Source organism: Chlamydotis macqueenii, chromosome 1 (genome assembly GCF_036417535.1).
Source record: "Chlamydotis macqueenii isolate bChlMac1 chromosome 1, bChlMac1.mat, whole genome shotgun sequence".
NCBI classification, from domain to species: domain Eukaryota; kingdom Metazoa; phylum Chordata; class Aves; order Otidiformes; family Otididae; genus Chlamydotis; species Chlamydotis macqueenii.
This window is the reverse complement of record NC_141556.1, coordinates 215,038,426-215,055,427: the sequence shown is the minus strand read 5'-3', so window position 1 is coordinate 215,055,427 and position 17,002 is coordinate 215,038,426. Positions and strand designations below refer to the sequence as shown.

Below are 17,002 nucleotides of genomic sequence, written 5' to 3'. Positions count from 1 at the left end.
CTTGAGCGTTGCTTGTTTTCCTTGACTGAGGAGCGCAGAACGCTGCTGTGGGCGTGGGTCTGATAGCAGCGTCAGTGTGGGGTTTGGTGGGTGTTTCTCCTGCGGGATATGTGATGATGTGCTCCACAGGAGCCAAGAGCGAGCCTGATAAGCTCCAAAATCTGTGGCTACGATTCTAGGCGTGAGTTTTAAAATAAGTTGATTAAAGAAAAGATGGTTGACAGGCATTTTCCGTTCTTAAATATCTTTTAGTGCTGCTTGACTTCTGCTTTTTATTCTGCTGTTGTAGAGCCGTTATAGTTGGTTTTGCTTCTGGCACTAGAGTGCTTAAAGTGCCTCTTACCCTCTACTGTAATCTCCTGAAGCAGAAGCAGGTTTCTCCTCTCAAAAGAGAAGAGAAACCTCACTGATTCCCTTTATACACGTAACTTTGTTCGCGTTGTCAGGAGGGGAATGAAGCTGGCTGCTGTGGCTGTTCTCGTATTTCCTGGGGTGGTGAGCTAGGCGCAGTCTTCTACAGCAGAACATTGCATTAGCAGGCTATCAGTTTCCAGCCCTGCTGCAATTTACTTTTTCCCCTAGCGATTTCTTCCATTTCCAAACTATTTTGTAATTTGAGTAAAATGTTTGGGTTTAAGTTTTAAAATTAAGACTTGTTTTGGTACTGATTTTTTTTTTTTTTTTTTAAAGACTTTGGAACCAGCACCAGCAGCGGAGGTCTCTTTGGAACCACTAACACCACTTCCAATCCTTTTGGGAGTACGTCTGGCTCTCTTTTTGGCCCAACTAGTTTTACCGCTGCTCCAACTGGCACGACTATAAAGTTTAATGTAAGTTCTGGTTTTCCTTCTTAATCAAGCCTATTTACTGTAGGAAGCATTAAATTTTCTGGTTGCTGTCTTAGTCACTGAGGTGAAATTTAAAAATTAGTAGTTTGCATGGAGCGTGCGGTGTTCTGAAATGATTGGAAAACATCCCTGTAGTGGAACTGTTGCGGTGCAAATAGGATGTCTAATTAACTCCAGAGAACTAGACTTCTTTTTTAATTTAGTCAGAATTTGACAGACTTCTCGAACAGCGTGGAGTAATGGCCTGTCTAGGCTTGCTAGGTTTGCAGCTGTGTTAAACCAGCTCTTAAAAGCGAGCCTTCTCAGGAAGGGGGGAAGTGCCACAGAACTCGGGGTGGTCAGTGCTAGGTGCCAACAGCAGTAGGGGTTAAAGACGTCTTGGAATGGGTCAGAATAAAAGCAGTTCTCTTATAAATCGGCCTGGCTTTGGAAATAGAAACGTGAAGACTGATAGCCTCTGCCTTCTGGATGACTTCCCTGCAATAAAGGGTTGAATAATGTCTTGAAAGTTCTGTGGCGGTTGAACGTGGAGTGTGGCTCGGAAAGAAAGCCGTCACGGAGACGGGGGGACCGATATCTGCTGGGAAGAGGCGTTCTCTTTCCCAGATACTTCTTCATGCAAACCTCAGCCCTCTCCATTTCTGGACTGAGCTGATTTACCAGACTGAGACTCTGGTGTTTCTGGACATGGACAGAGCGGTGGTGATCAGTGGTCTGAGTGCTGTTAATACTTTCATAGTACAATTTAAAAGATGAGGGATAAGGAGATGCATGCGTAGCTAGAGGCTTTGTACCACAAACGTGACTACTGTTAAAGTGAAACTGAAAGCTGGATTGCGCTGCGTTGTTCTGAGTGTTACTGGGTGAATTCGTTGCTACTGAACGTGCCTCAGCGCTGGGCGAGGCCAGGGCTGTACAGGCGACAGCGGTACGCTGCTTCCGTCCTGTGCTGAATCTGCCGAGAGTGCTAACTGCATGGACAAAATCTGTCTGGGTGTTAACCTGGAACCTTGCCCTCTTCTCTTGCAGCCCCCCACCGGCACGGATACCATGGTAAAATCCGGAGTCAGCACCAACATCAACACCAAGCACCAGTGTATTACTGCTATGAAGGAGTACGAGAGCAAATCTCTCGAGGTCAGTGAGTGTTCAAACATGCTTGTCTTGTTTGGCTGTTCGTTAGCGCTTATTCTGACTGCGATGAGCATCTTCTGTGCTCGTTAGCAGGAGTACAGCCTTCAGTATCTGCGGTGCTCACAGGAGAGAGCTATTGTCGAGGAAAACACCTCGCGCATCGCCATGTTCGTTGCATTTCTTTTTAAATGCTTAACACGGCAGTTTTTGTAGGGCTGAAATTCCATCTTGCCGTGTACCAGAAGGGCACGAGATCCTGCTGTGAGCAGTGCTGCGCTGCTGAGATAAAGGCAGAATCTTGGACAAAACTCAGATGTTTAATATAAACTGCCGTTCCCAAACGTGTAACCCTGAAGCCTTGCCATTCAGGTTGAGTTACTTGATACTTCAGAACGGGTCTTCTACTCAGAAGATCTGAAAAAGCTTTGAGAAGTAAAACTGAAGGCCAGACGTGAGCTGCAGAGGTACATCTAAGTTTAGATCCTGTTTATGGTGTCCTTCTTAAAAATGTGGGCGTACAGGCTTTTCTTGATACCTTCATGCTGGAGTTGGCCTGAATGCTGTGTAAACATGCTAGTGACGCTGTTCTAACCTTACCCCGTGTAAAAAGAACCTGTGAAGAGAACTGGATTTTCCTTTACTAGGAACTCCGCTTAGAAGACTACCAGGCAAATAGGAAAGGGCCCTCAAATCCTGTAGGAGCAGGAGCCACTGCAGGCTTGTTTGGGTCTTCTACTGCCACATCAAGCGCAGCTACGGGACTTTTTGGCTCTTCTACTACTAACACAGGCTTTTCGTACGGACAGAACAAAACTGCTTTTGGAACCAGTAAGTGCGGCCTGTCCCCTGTCGTTACTGTGACCAGATATGCAAATACTCTGTTAAGCTGTGTAAAATCCTGTCGTGAAAACGGATGAGGAAACACTGGTGTGAGCTCAGAATTTCACTAGTTGTGTTTCAGCATTCAGTAATCAGGTTCTGTACCGTAGAAATCTCTACTTACTTACTCTTCAGGGACTGCAGGCTTCCTCTGCGTCCCCCAAGTGTTGCTGGAAGACAGTGGGCGAGTAAAACAATGTGAGGTAGAACCCCCAGGATATTGCTAGTGATCAGGAGGGTGATGGCATCACTTGGTTAGTGGTGAGGTCGAGATTCTACTTCTGCTGATGAGGGAGCATACATTCCCTGGGTATGGCCGGGTTAATTTAGAGTAGCCTAACTAGACTTCGCCAGGTGCTTTTCTCCACCGTAGAGCAGAGTGAGGGTGTGGACTTGTCATGCGGTCCTGGTTTCACGCTGTCCATTTTGGCATTCCTGGTCAAAGAGTAAACGCCAGGTGTGAAGTAACCACTTCCCGTGAGTGCTTGCGTGTCTGGTGGCCGCAGGTCGGTTGTGCTAACTGATCGGTGTACCTCTTTGAACTTGGTGTGAGCCACATTGTGCCGAAAAGTTCAAACACAAGTTCTGTTGTTATTAGCTTCTGCTGCAAACCTAGAAGTAAGTAGGCATCTGTGTTTGTGGAATTAGACTGTAAACAGAACATCAGAATCCTGCGGTCCGTAGAAACAGAGGTGCTCTCGGGGTAGAATTGTCTGTTGTTAATGACAGGCTCTGCTGGGCTGGATCTCTGGCCTTGCTTCAGGCCTGCGTGGGTTGAGCTGAGCTGCTGTCCTGGAGAAAGATCAGGATACAGGTGGCCGTGTTCCTCTGCACCCCGCGAAGGTGTGGTTCGTTAAAATATAGGGACTGCCCAGCCCCACGGCTTTGCTGGGCTTCCTGCGTTTCCTGTGCAGTCACCTCCAAAGAAAGCACCCCCTTCTGCAGGGACAGCAGCGGCACTTGTGCGAAGGAGCAAAGCTCTTGTCTATGCGTGTCCCGTTTTTACCACGCATGAACAGCCCTTTTCCTTCAGGGAGATAAAGGGAGAAGGAGTTTGAAGTTCAGGCAGAAGTTTCTGTAGCAGCCGTGTGGATTGTAGAACAGAACCGCTGTGTAGGGCACTGGCTGCTGCCCACGTCTTCCCAGTGAGCTCTTGTCAGGCGCTGGTGGCACAGTTGTCTGTGTACGGCGGAGGACGAACTGACCGTATCAAAGCCGGTGGCTCTTTGGTCGGTGCCCTCTGTGAGGTAAACTTGCTGGTGCCTCTTGGGTGTTACGCTCACGCTGACTTTAGGCCGAGGAGAGCTTGGTGAAGGAATCTGATACAAAGCACTTCCATGGGAGTGCAGACCCCGTGCTGCGTGGATGGCGCTGCCTGTTTTGCTGTCCCGTTGAACCAGAGCGTCTTTTTTCCTGTGTGAATGTGTGGGTGTGGGGATGTAGCGTGTTTGGAGAAATACTCGAGGGGTTTTTAACCGGTGTGTTTATACGTTGTAGGTACGACTGGCTTTGGAACAGGAACAACAGGGGGGCTTTTTGGTCAGCAGTCTCAGACTACGAGCCTGTTTAACAAACCGTTTGGTCAGGCCACAACGACGCAGAACACTGGCTTTCCGTTTGGGAATACCAGCACGCTGGGGCAGCCGAACACGAACACAATGGTAAGAGGAGTTGTTGGAACCCTCAGAGGTGTAAGCTGTGCTGTAGCTGCTCCAGCTAGGATACAGTGATTCAGATCTTCCTCAAACTGCAGTACAGCTTCATAAAAGTAGGATGCAGAGCTTTGAATGCTGCTGCCTGAACTAACAACTTCTTGCCAGTTAAAATTTTCATCCACGATAACTGGACAGCAACACAGCTTTTAACAGATAACTTTTCTCGTTCTCTTCTTTAAGCAGTCTGCTCTCTATCAGTTAGAGTATTTCTGATCATGTTCACGCAGGTAGTACAATTCCATTGCTGACGTTATGTGGGAATTCATTAACGACTCTGTACTTTCTGGTGACTCACGAGCAGCGTTCATGGGCTCATTTGGTAGAAAGACGCTACACAGCTGTAACTTGTGGCATAGCTAGGGGCTTTGCCTCCAAATACACCAAATTCTTTCTGAGTATATTGTGACTTCTCCCAGAAAACCCTGTGAAATGGTTCTTTTCCATCTCCCTCGCTCAAAGTGATGAGGAAATTGCAGTATCTTTTTAAACTTGGAGCATAAATCCGTTGATTATTTTCAAATTTCCTTTTCATAACTAATTTTTTTTGAGAATGTAAAGCTTCTGAAATGCTTTTCCCCCATCTCTTTCCCCTCGGCAAAGGGGGTAGTGTTTTAGTAACTGACTTTGTGTGTTGGTGTTATCATCAGTGCTAGACTTGGAAGAGTGTTGCAGCATTTTCTTAACCTGGTTCCTCTTTGTAGGGGCTCTTCGGGGTAACCCAGCCCTCGCAGCCTGGAGGCCTTTTCGGAACAGCTGCCAGTACAAACGCTGGTACTGGCTTTGGAACTGGAACTGGTCTTTTTGGACAAGCGAACACAGGATTTGGTGTTGGCGGTTCGGTATGTCTGCACCTTAATCATAAAAAAACGTAATAATAAAAAAGGGAAATAAAGCCAAATGGCTTAGAGTCATGAAAAGCGTTAAGGCACGAAAGTGGCGTGAAGAGTTAAGATGCCTGAGATGCAAACATAGCGTGGCTTGGTGTGAACTGAAGGATATGATATGTGTGTTGCAGAAGGACTTTGTTTAACGAGTGATGTCCTGAGTGACAAAAGACAGCAGGAGAGACTGCACACCTCACTGCCTGTGTATTGCTAGGGATGCCTCAGCGTAGTGTTGGAAGTACGGGCGTTGAAATTGTGATAATGACTTAACTGAAAATGAACCTGATTCGTCACATTTAGCCATTCTGATTTTAATGCAGTGGAAATAGCTGTTTCCAGAGGGCGCTTGCCGTGTACTGGTGCACGGGGCTTGCAAATAGCGCGCCGCTGCTGGGAGTCTGGGTTCTGTGGTCTAAGTTGCCTTTGGTGAAGTTCTGCTTTCTTGCCTACAATTCTTTTAATATCAGTCTGTCAGGTTCCCAAATTCCTGTCTGCTTCCTTTCAGACCCTGTTTGGTAACAAGCCTGCTGGATTTGGAACCACCACGACCAGCGCTCCCTCGTTTGGTACAACCACAGGCGGCGGGCTCTTTGGTAACAAACCGACCCTGACTTTAGGAACCAATACACACACTTCCAGTTTTGGCACATTTAAAAAGGGGGATTCCAGTCACCTAAAGCCGTACTGCATATACCACACACCTGGCTGCTGCGTATCGCGTAGTAAATGGTGATGAGTGTTAAAATTCTCAGGTAAGCCGTGCTTCTGGTGCAGGCTGCTGCAGGGAAGCATCTTGGCTGCTGTTTGTACCTGTCCTGGTAGTACTCCGTGGCTCTAGCAGGTAGATAGTCAAGAACTGCTATTTCAGTGAGTGCTCACAAGAAGGTGGAATGGAAAACTCCCGAAATCAAGGAATTTGTGCAGTGTAGAGGTTTGTTAAGAGGCTGTAAACACGCTGTGGTTGCAAAGGAATGCTGAAGGAAATAGGGTAAATCCAGAGGTATCTGTGGCTTGATGGCAGGGATAAGGTGATCCTACACTTGAGTGAGAGTGAAAGGAAACAGTCCCAGTTCAACTGGTAGCCGTTGTTGTCTTTCACGGTGTGAAGGATCAAAGTCCTGAGGAACTGGATCTTGTGTTAATGTTGGCCTCTGACGCTAATGTTAGCGGACTGGCGTTGAGTGACCGTGTGATCAAGCGGGAGAAATGTGGAGTGACGGTTCAAATAAATGACGGTCTTCCTTTCTTCTTTCGCCAGACTTCTGTTGAGATCTGCTTTAGTGTTTTTTCTTGACTCTGAGAGCAACAAAACTGTATTTCTGAAAGTGAGCAGCAGTGGGTTTAGATTCTGACATCTGTCCTCTTTAATTTTAATATCAGCAATAAAGTGTAAAACACCAGCCTACCAGCATAGTGCAGCGGGAGGAAACGGTCAAGGTCTCAGACTGGCAGGGCAGCACCTTAGCAAGCACAGGTTTGTTGTGTTGACCGGCCTTGGGCAAGCTGTTATCATGGTGTTTGTGAAAGTTGCTTCCAGATCCCTTGTACTGTGCTCCGCGATCTTCACAGCCACGTTAGTTCGCGTGGTGACGTTGTTTGTGGGGAACAGTACTGATTGTAGGACCTGTTTTTAACTTGTCTGCGTTACTCGCAGCGGTACAATTTGTAGGAACAACGGAGTTTGGTTCTAAGGGGTTTCGGGTGTTCGTCCATGATTGCAGTTTTCTAGTTGAACTCTGTCTTTGCACACTAACCAACCATAGAGTGCTTTAGTGATCTTCAGTTTAAGAGCTAGTCTGTCTCATGTTAGATTTGGTGGGTTGTGCTCGGCTGAGTTAGAGATGTGTCCTTGAACTGTGTTCTTGTGTGAACCTGAGCTGTTACCTGCTTTGGCGGCGAGAATCAGAACTGCGTGTGTGGTATAAGCAGTATGAAGTGGGGTTTGTGCCTTCTGGGCAGCTGGGAAGCCGAACACATTTTATTCTGTGCCAGATTCGGCATGATCATGTCCATTCTGGCCTTAGTAAAACTCTGGAGTTTGTAACAAATTGAAAAGCTTAAGGAAGCAAAGCAGTATTGTTCTGTACTGAGGTTTTCAGTGTTGTGTTCGTTGAAGTCCCTTCTTGCTGTTTGTCAGTTTAACTTCCATTGTTGGAAACGATGTGTGACGTTTGCCCTTCACTGTGGCAGGGCTGTCTTTGAGCCAGTGGTGCTTATTTATATAAATATATGGGTTTTAATTTCATCTCTAATAGTGTTAGGTTAACGAGCTGCTGTTTCTGTTCTTGAAGGTTTTGGTACCAACACTGCTGGAAATAGTCTGTTTGGAAATAAGCCTGCAACTGGGACGCTGGGAACTGGACTTGGAACAGGGTTTGGGACAGGTAAGCAGCTTACCAGCTTATTTCATGTCAGCCTAAGCGTAGTTCTCACTTCAGTGCTAATACAGTCTTGGCGCTGCTTGCGAACGCGAATGTGGTAAAGGCTGTAGGTGTTTTAGCTTGAAGCCATGGATCTGTCTCAAATCAGAATCAAGCAGAGCTTGCTCACGCGGTGCTAAGTGCCCTTCTAGAAATTGTGGGCAGCATGGCTAATGGCTCCAGAAACTGGTGGTGTCCTCTGTGTTCAGAGCCTCTGGTCTGATCATATGAGGCTTGAGCGTCTGTAGCATTCGTGGACGTGTTTAATGTTTCTGGTGGTTTAATAAGTAATCGATTCTTTGTGGTGGGATAAATTGGCTTGTAAGTTTGTCAGAGTCTTGTGGTAAATGACAGTCCTCTCTCACGCCACAGCTCTAGGGGCAGGACAGACGTCTCTGTTTGGAAACACCCAGCCTAAACTCGGCGGAACACTAGGAACAGGAGCGTTTGGAGCACCAGGATTCAATACATCAACAGCTACGCTGGGCTTTGGAGCCCCCCAGCCTGCTGTAGGTGAGTGTACGTTAACCCGAGTTCATTGCTGCCTTGTTTCAGATGTGCCTGACCGCAGGAGCACGTTACACCTGAATGCTTTGGAGGGAAAAAATGTTTGAGCATCTTCTGTTCTCAGTAGCAGTGGAGACCATGTTAATGACTTTCTTTTTTTGTGCTGATTATATGTATAATTTTAAGTAATTCAAGGCTGCTTACCATCGCTAATAATTGCGGCTGTTTTAGAGCTTCGTCTTCAAGATTACTAACATATTTCCCATCATTGAATTTGGGGCAGCAACAGTAGGTGCTTACAGAAAATAAGGGAAATGTAGCGTTAGCTTCTTAGTAATTCCAGGTAGGAGAGCTGGAGGGACTTAACTAGCAGGCATGCTGTGCCGTTGGCGAAATGAATGGTCGTTAGATTCAGGCACTTGTGCCTCCTGTTTGTGAGTTAGAATGTTTACCGCTTCCAGCAGCGTTCACCCTGTTTGGCAGCTCTGAGCCTTTTAAACGAATGACGTACGTACCTGATGCTCGAGCCTCCTGGGGCTGCGATTTTGGGAAAATTGTTTTAAACTTGGGGCATGAGTTGTGGGAAGACAGGCCCAAGAAAGCTGGTTGATATTCAGGGATCGTCTCCTCCAAGCTCAGGAGCGTTCCATCCCGAGGAGCAGGAAGTCAGGCAGAATGACAGAAGGCCTGTGGATGAAAGACGACCTCCAGGTAAAGCCAGGCTGCAGGAGGCATCACACTCGTAGGCTCTTGTCCTGCTGGGGAACTTCAGCCTCCCCATCCGCTGGAAAAGCGGCACAGCAAGCTGCAGGCACTCCAGGAGACTCCTGGAATACGTGGAGGAGAACTCCTTCAGCTGGCGATAGACAGCCGGAGCAGAGGGGACGCCATGCTGGACCTGTTGGTCACCAGTGCGAGTGAGCTAATCAGTGACGTCCTGACTGGTGGCGGCCTGGGCTGCACTGCTCATGCACTGGGAAGGTGGCAGTTTGGGGAGAAGAGGGTCAGGCAAAGAGTAAAGTCAGGACCTTGAATTTCAGAAAGGACACTTCCAGCTGCTCGAGGAGTGAGTCAGTAGGAGCCCCTGGGTAACTCCCTTGGGGACAGGGGAGCAGAACAGAGCTGGCGGATCTCTAAGGATGCGTTCCACAGAGCGCAAGAGCTCTCGATCCCCAGGTGGAAGAGAGCAGGCAAGGAAGGAAGAGACCGGCACGGCTGAGTGAAAAGGAGACTCCTGGGAACTGCCGACCTGCCAGCCTCACCGCTGTGCCTGGCAAGATCACAGAGCAGATCCTGCTGGAAAGCATGCTGAGGCACATGGGAAATAGAGGTGACTGGTGACAGGCAGCACGGCTTTCGTTTTAAACTAAAAGAGTGTAGGCTTGAACTGGATATAAGGAAGAAATTATTTACACTGAAGGTGGTGGCACACGGACACAAGTTGCCCAGAGAGACGATGGATGCCCCATCCCTGGAAACATTCCAGGCCAGGTTGGCCGGGGCTCTGAGCAACCTGATGTGGTTGGAGATGTCCCTGCTCCTGGCAGGGGGGTTGGGCTGGGTGGGCTTTGAAGGTCCCTTCCAACCCAAACCATTCTGTGATTCTATGAAAGTGCAGGCACAAAAAGGAAGCATCCAGGAGGTGGAAGCAGGAGCAGGTAGCCTGGGAAGGATCCAGAAATGACGTCCGAGCATGCAGGCATGGCTTTAGCAAAGCCAAAGCACAACTGGAGCTGAATCTGGCCAGCAATGCCAAAGGCAACGGGGGGGGGGGCTTCTGTACGCGTGTAGGTGATGAAAGGAAGAGTAGTGGTGGCTGATTCACCTGAGGGTCATGCTGCCATCCACGTGGTCCGGGACAGGCTGGAGAAATGGGCTGGCAGGAGTCTCATGAAGGTCAAGAAGATGTGCAAAGTCCTGCTCCTGGAGAGGAACAGCTCTAGGCACCAGCACAGGCTGGGGCCACCCAACTGGAAAGCAGCTTGACAGAGAAGGCCAGGAGGGTCCTGGTGAGCACCAGACTGACCACAAGCCGATATGTTCTTGTGGCGAAGGCAGCCAGCGGTGTCTTGGGTTGCGTTAGGAGGAGGGAGGGGGCCCTTCCCCTCTGCTCAGCACTGATCAGGCTCCACCTGGAGTGCTGTGCCCAGGGCTGGACTCTCCAGTGTGAGACACGTGGACATACTGGAGAGAGTCCGGTGAAGGGCTGTGAGGAGACTGGAGCATCTGTGCTTTGAGAAAGGGCTGCGAGGGCTGGGGCTGCTCGGCCTGGAGAAGAGACGGCTCGGGGGCTCCCATCCATGGTCATCAACGCCTGCAGGGATGCTGCCAAGAGGAGGGAGCTGGGCTCTTCCCAGTCATGCCCAGTGCCAGGAGCAGAGGCCATGGGCACGTGCTGGAACACAGGAGGGCCCCTCTGAGCACCAGGAAACACCTTTCTCTGTCAGGGTGACCAAGGACTGGGACAGGTCACCCTGCTTGAGCAGGGGCTAGGAAAAAGGTGACCTTCAGAGGTGCCTGCTTCTGTGGGAGAGCCCGGTGGGGCGGCATAGAGGAGGGGTCTCGCTGGTTAACGTCTGCTCCACTAAACCAGCTTTTGCTCTGGGAAGGACCGGTAGTCTCAGAGTCTCCTCTGGACTTCCTTGCAGGCTGTGTCTGACAGTAAGCTGTTCTTTCTCAGAGCAGTTTTGTTCTTTGGGAATGCAGAGATTCGGTCTGGTTTTTCTGGAATTGGAATTGAGATCGTCTGATTGGAAGGGTGGTCGTTTCTGCCTATCTTGGTTCTGTTAGCAAAACTGTGAAAACTGAAAAATGATGTTGTGTTTATAGCTCTGACAGACCCAAACGCATCAGCTGCCCAGCAAGCGGTCCTTCAGCAGCATCTCAACAACTTGACTTACTCACCCTTTGGGGATTCTCCGCTCTTCAGAAACCCCATGTCAGACCCGAAGAAGAAAGAAGAGGTGAGTGCATGTGAATGTGAAACTCATTTTATGGGCCAGCTTAGAAATGGCTTTAATTTATGTTTTGTGCTCGCTATCTTCACTTAAGTACGCAGTGAGCTGCAAAATAAGTTGCAGTCTGTATGCTCATACTGGTGAGTGGCTTTTATGGTCTCCAGTATGCAAACTGCTTGTTCTGTGGCTTTGTTTGCTGCTTCTGACGGCATCAGAGCCTTGGCTTTGGCGTTCTTGTTATGCTGGCTGCTGCTCGTTGAGGATAACGATGGGTAATTGTCTACGCTTGGAATATTTTTAGTGTTACCGTGAGCTTTGCCTATGGCAGTCTCTTGCCCTGTTGGCTTGTTTTAAAAGACAACAAAACAAATACTTTTCAGACTTTTTAAGGGATGTTATAAACAGCTGCTGACCTCAGCAGGTTCCAGGGGGTTCCTGCGGCACACTAGACCCACAGACCCAGGGTGTCTCCTCTCAGGCTGGTGGACGTCGCTGTGGCTCTCCCGTTTGTAGGCGCGATCCGTTGTGAAGCTGAGCGCGCGTCCCAGACGCGCACGCACAGAGTACACTGACACGGCTGCGCAGCAAGGCGCTGCCTTCAGGGTCACCCACCTGTAGCACTGCCAGGGCTCCCATAAAGCACAAGCGTATGCAGCCGAGTCCGCTCCCTGCTCTCTGGCTGGTGAAGGTTGACGTTCCCTGGTGAAAGCACACATGCTCACAGTCTCCAGACTCGCCTGCGTGTTTGCAGATCCCTCGAGCATTAGGGTGGCCCCTCTGTCCGTCCGATAGCCCTGCCCGGATCTCGAGCCCTCTCCCCTGCCCCACGGAGCAGGCTAGGCCAACTTAATGCTCACTGCAAAACGCTGCACGTGCTCCCTCACTCATTTCATGGGACCTTGCACTACAGATCCCTCACCGAAACCCCGGCAGGACCTCCTCCTTGTGAGCTGGTCCAGCTTAAAACTTGCTGGTGAATTACACACGCAGGGCCCCACACGTGAGGTTTGGGGACGGTGGTGCTCTGCCTGTCCCCCTCTGCCCTCTCCAAAGCTACGCCTGTATTTTCTTAATGGCCCATCAGTGAGTCACTGGAGACTTCTGGTCCTTGGTGTTTTTTCCGTGTCCTGTTGTCTGCCAGCTTTGCTCTCTGGTTTTGGTTGCTTCCCCTTTGCATTTCAAAGATCTTTGACTGGATAGCCTTAACAAAGCCAGGCGCTCTCGCTGTCCACAAACCGTCACAGGTTTTGAAGATTCCAAAAGCGATACAAAAAGTGGTATGAAAATTCAAATTCTACATCTTTTTGTTTCAGAGGCTGAAACCAACTAACCCAGCAGCCCAGAAGGCCTTAACGACACCCACCCACTACAAACTGACTCCTCGTCCAGCGACCAGAGTGCGACCAAAAGCTTTGCAGTCGGCTGGCTCTGCTAAATCTCAGCTCTTTGATGGTCTTGATGACGACGAGCCGTCCCTATCCAATGGTGCCTTCATGCCAAAGTTAGTTTTTCCTTTGTATGTGTTGGAGGGAAGAGGTGGTGCAGGAATCTTCTCATCAGATTAAGTGAACTCCTGTATAGAGTCCTAAATTCCACAACTGTTCTGTGACCTGGTTCAAATATGAATAGCAATAGCAGGCTTTTGAAAACCATTTTGTAACTTTAGTGAACTTGGTTTGTCTTTAATTTAGCCTGAACAAGCGGTTAGCTTTCTAGGGAGAGAGCAGGGTGTGGAATTACTCGGTGTTTTACTGGAAAACACCAAATGAACAGAAGATCAGAAGGAAGGGATACTCTGACTTCAGTTGTAGTTGGTGTAGATGTTCAGTGATGTTCAGATTGCCGGCAGTGAACCCAGCCCAGCTGTTGATTTGCTCCTGAAGTGACCCCGTAGCGAAGAACAACCTGCGTCTGTGGGCCAGGCTTTCTCTGCAGGGCTCTGTGCTTCTCCTGGACAGCGCTGTTCTGTAAAACTGATCGTATGGGACTTACTGAACTTGGGTTTGAAGCTTTCAATGACTTGTGCTTTTTACACTTACTCATAAACCAAAGCCTTGAACGGAATTCCAAAAAGAGTTTTAGTATCTCGGCTACTGCACTGCTCTTACGGAAGAGTTCACGTGTCCGGAGTGTGGGAGCAGATCTCATCCAGCTGGTCCCCACTCCCTGGAACACAGCAGTTAAGCGTGAAATAGATATTAATGCAGTGGATATATCCAAATTTCTCTTTGGTGTTTGTTTTTTTTTTTTTTTTTTTGTAGGAAGAGCATCAAAAAGTTGGTTTTGAAGAATCTCAGCAGTAGCAATCTGTTCTCGCCTGTTAACCGTGAAAATGAAGACCTGGCTTCTCCATCGGAGTATCCAGAGAATGGAGATCGGTATGTCGGTTCGTCATGCGGGTGTTTGTACGAGAAGTGCAAACTTGTTGTACCTGTCTCTAAATGATTATTAGTAGAGTGGGTAGTTATTTTCAGGGATGGTGTCTTAGCTATTCATTGGAAGCAGCTTGACCTGTTGTGAGATCTGTTTCCTCCTAAGCTGGCTCTGTATTCTTCCTGTGTGGTCACATTCCGATTCATTCCCTCCAAAATGAGCAGTTCAAAGAGGAATGAGTTCTTTTCTGGACGTGTCTCTCTCCATTCCCTGTAGCGAGAAACTAGGCCATTTCTTGAGGGGAGTGACAAACCTGACCCGGAGGTGAGAAGATCTTCTCCTTCTGCTTAGTCCTCCTCAGTAATGTGGGGATTGCGAGGAAGCTCCAATATAATGTATTTTCTGCGTGTTCCGGTCAGGAATCTCTAGGGTTGCCTCTTCCTCTCCTCCCACAAATGGCTCAATGCCTACTTCCTCTAAAAATCCGCAGCTGTATTTCAGATGAACTCTCTTTTACTCAGAGGCTGGAAAAATTCCTGACCAGCTGAACATCTAGATTTTAGTTAAAGCTGCTGGAAGTAAGAACTGATTATAGAAGCGAGGAGCCTTGTTTCTGACCACGTTAGTTGATAACGGGGCAGGGGCGTTTGTTAGCTGTGTTGCCAGCAGCCGGGTGCATCAGGCAGCTCTCTGGAGCAGGTGTTTTGGAGTGACTGCCACAACACTGTTCTCAAGTTTGATTTGGTCATGGTGCTTGCAAGACTTTAAAACAGTGTGTATTTTGGACACAGAGGCCTGTAACAGCCTGGTTCACAAATCCTGGCATTGTTGAGGCTGGAGGCGACCCTGGGAGGTCTCTGTTCCTCAAGCGGTCTCAACACTGAATTCAGATCTGGTCGTTGTGGACTTTGTCCAGTTGGGGGTCTCAAGTATCTGTGGAGAGAGATTCTGCAGCCTCTCTGAGTCCCTGTTCCGATGCCTGACTGTCACTGATGTCCTTGTTTTAATTTGACTGTTGTTTCTTGTCCTGCCACACATCTGTGGAAAGCCTGAATTTAGCCTTGGGTGTCGGAAGGCTGCTATTACACCCTGGTGCAAGCCTGTTCACCGGGCTGAGCAACAAGTTTCGCTCGAGCTCTTGTCACAGAGCATATGCCTTAGTCCCCCAGCCATCGTGGTGCCTCTCTCCCGGTCTTAGCAGTGTCTGTCTTGTAGTGGGAGCCCCAGATTAGACACAAAATGGCCGAGGTGGTCTAGCAAGAGTGGAGTAAAGGGGAATGATTGCTTCCCTCAGTCTGCTGACTCTGCACTTCGTGTGGTGGTCGTGTTTGCTTTTTGTGTGAAAAGACACTAGGATTTCAGTGTTGACGTGAGTCCTTTAAAACTGAAGAATTCAACTTTGTTCTTTGTTTCTTCAGGTTCTTTTTGTCGGTACCTCCTGATGAAAACCACAGGCAAGATGGAGAGCGAGAGGAGGAGGAGGATCATCACGAAGTGACTAGGTTCTACACTAACCCCATTGCCAAGCCCATCCCGCAGACCCCGGAGAACACCGTGCACAAACACCAGAACAGCGTGGATGATACCATTGTGGCTCTGAATATGCGGGTGGCCTTGCGAAATGGTCTGGAAGGGAGCAGTGAAGATGCTTCATTCCATGACGATTCCCTTCAGGATGAGCGTGAGGACGAGCCTGAAACCGTGCATCATCTGCATCCTGCAGGTTAGGCCGTGTGCGGGGGCAGTGGATGTGTGGTTCCCGGCCGCGCTTCAGTAAAGTTCGCTTTTGCTGATTTAGGCTCCCAGGTTTTTCTGTTTTCCTTTCCCTCCTCTCTTCTTCAGACCTCCAGTGTTTTCAGTATTCTCAATTCCAATCTCAGGGTGTAATAAAACTGAAAAAGAGAAGTGTGAAAATACTATGAGACACCTTCAGTACCTTTCCCTTAACTAGGACTTTATAGCTGGGGAAGAGGTGGGGGTGTGTGTTAGGTTTTTTTAAGCTCATGAGTGGTCTGGGGAAGGTGAAGAGGAAAAGACTTGATTGTCCTTCCAGGTAATGTGTGGCATCTAATGAAACCAGCAGGTGACGTGGTCAGAAGAAATGTATTAGTAAGCCCCAGTGGCAAGAAGTTGTAGATGCAAAAAGCTTTTGTGGAACTTCAAAGATCATTAGACAAATTAATAGATGAAAAAGCATTGGAGACTGCTGCATGTAAGAGATGCTGCATCTTGGTCAGTGGCTGCCTGGGCTCCCAAATTCTTAGAGCTAGAAGAGCGTTTCTGTCAAGTGCTGCTGTATTTGTTTGCAGTTTTCTTTTTGCCTCCACATCTGCCACTGATCTCTGATGGCAGGTTGCTAGGCTGGAAGAACCCGGCGTAGCAGTTGTCTTTAATTTGCTGTGAAGGCTGTGGAAATAAGGTGGTTTGATCTCTGTTACACTGATTCTCAGTTCATTTTGGACCTTCAGTTGTCCAGGCTTGCAAAAGCAGTGGAGTGAGGCTCTCGAAATGCCAGAGTTGAGAAGTTGCTGTCAGCCGAGTTCTCAGTGATGTCTGTGTTGCAGGAATTGTCCTGACGAGAGCGGGCTATTACACCATCCCGTCCATGGAGGAGCTAGGCAGGCTTACCAACGACAGAAACGAATGTATCGTGACAGACTTCACCATAGGCCGCAAAGGTGAGCACATGCAGCCTTTCTCGTTGCTTAAGGCTGAACCAGTTGATTTTAAAGCTGTGGAACCTGAATCTGAGTTCCGTGCCCTGGGTGGGATTATGAACAGCGCCCTTGCGTTGTGAGCCGCTTGCATCAAAGGCTTGTGATCGTCCAGATCGGCGGCTCTAACCACCTGTGGTGTGGGATGACTTGGAAAGCTTGAACGTGAAAAGAACAAAAGCGCCTGCAGCTTTTAAGACGCTTGCTGTCCTTCAGGATAAAGTTCGTAAATCCCAGACCCGCTGGAGCATTGGTGGAAAACCGATCATCATCGCTTCCATCTTAGCTGCTGCCTGCTTTGGAGCTGACTGAGCTCTAGCAAAGAGCCTTCAGCCCAAACTGCACTCTTTACTGCTTTTATTTTTAAAAAAATCACATGCTGTATACTATTTTTAAAATACTTTTCCTAAATGTGTTGTAAAGCTGAGGGCACGCTTAGTATTTGTGTTGGCAATATGAATAGCCAAGTGGTAACACAAAGCTTCTCTGTGCTAAATGATTGGCTATAAAAAAGTTGATAACATATTGTCAGTATTTTCACACTGGAAGGAGGAGCCACTTGTGCTTTGTT

General features: G+C 48.5%; 1 protein-coding gene across 4 annotated transcripts in view; it reads left to right on the top strand.

Annotated features, from left to right (window-relative positions):
* Positions 1–17,002, top strand: part of NUP98 (nucleoporin 98 and 96 precursor) — a 37,764-nt gene that overhangs the window by 4,636 nt on the left and 16,126 nt on the right. For 3 of the 4 annotated variants that reach the window (XM_086739813.1, XM_086739810.1, XM_086739811.1), the window contains 13 exons: positions 691–830; positions 1,878–1,985; positions 2,627–2,810; positions 4,359–4,522; positions 5,278–5,415; positions 5,966–6,053; positions 7,752–7,844; positions 8,253–8,393; positions 11,217–11,350; positions 12,658–12,845; positions 13,606–13,722; positions 15,136–15,440; positions 16,282–16,395. In XM_086739813.1, the coding sequence (XP_086595939.1) occupies positions 691–830; positions 1,878–1,985; positions 2,627–2,810; positions 4,359–4,522; positions 5,278–5,415; positions 5,966–6,053; positions 7,752–7,844; positions 8,253–8,393; positions 11,217–11,350; positions 12,658–12,845; positions 13,606–13,722; positions 15,136–15,440; positions 16,282–16,395 (1,914 nt within the window). The remainder of the gene's footprint in view (positions 1–690; positions 831–1,877; positions 1,986–2,626; positions 2,811–4,358; positions 4,523–5,277; positions 5,416–5,965; positions 6,054–7,751; positions 7,845–8,252; positions 8,394–11,216; positions 11,351–12,657; positions 12,846–13,605; positions 13,723–15,135; positions 15,441–16,281; positions 16,396–17,002) is intronic. The other variant, XM_086739812.1, reaches the window with a different exon arrangement.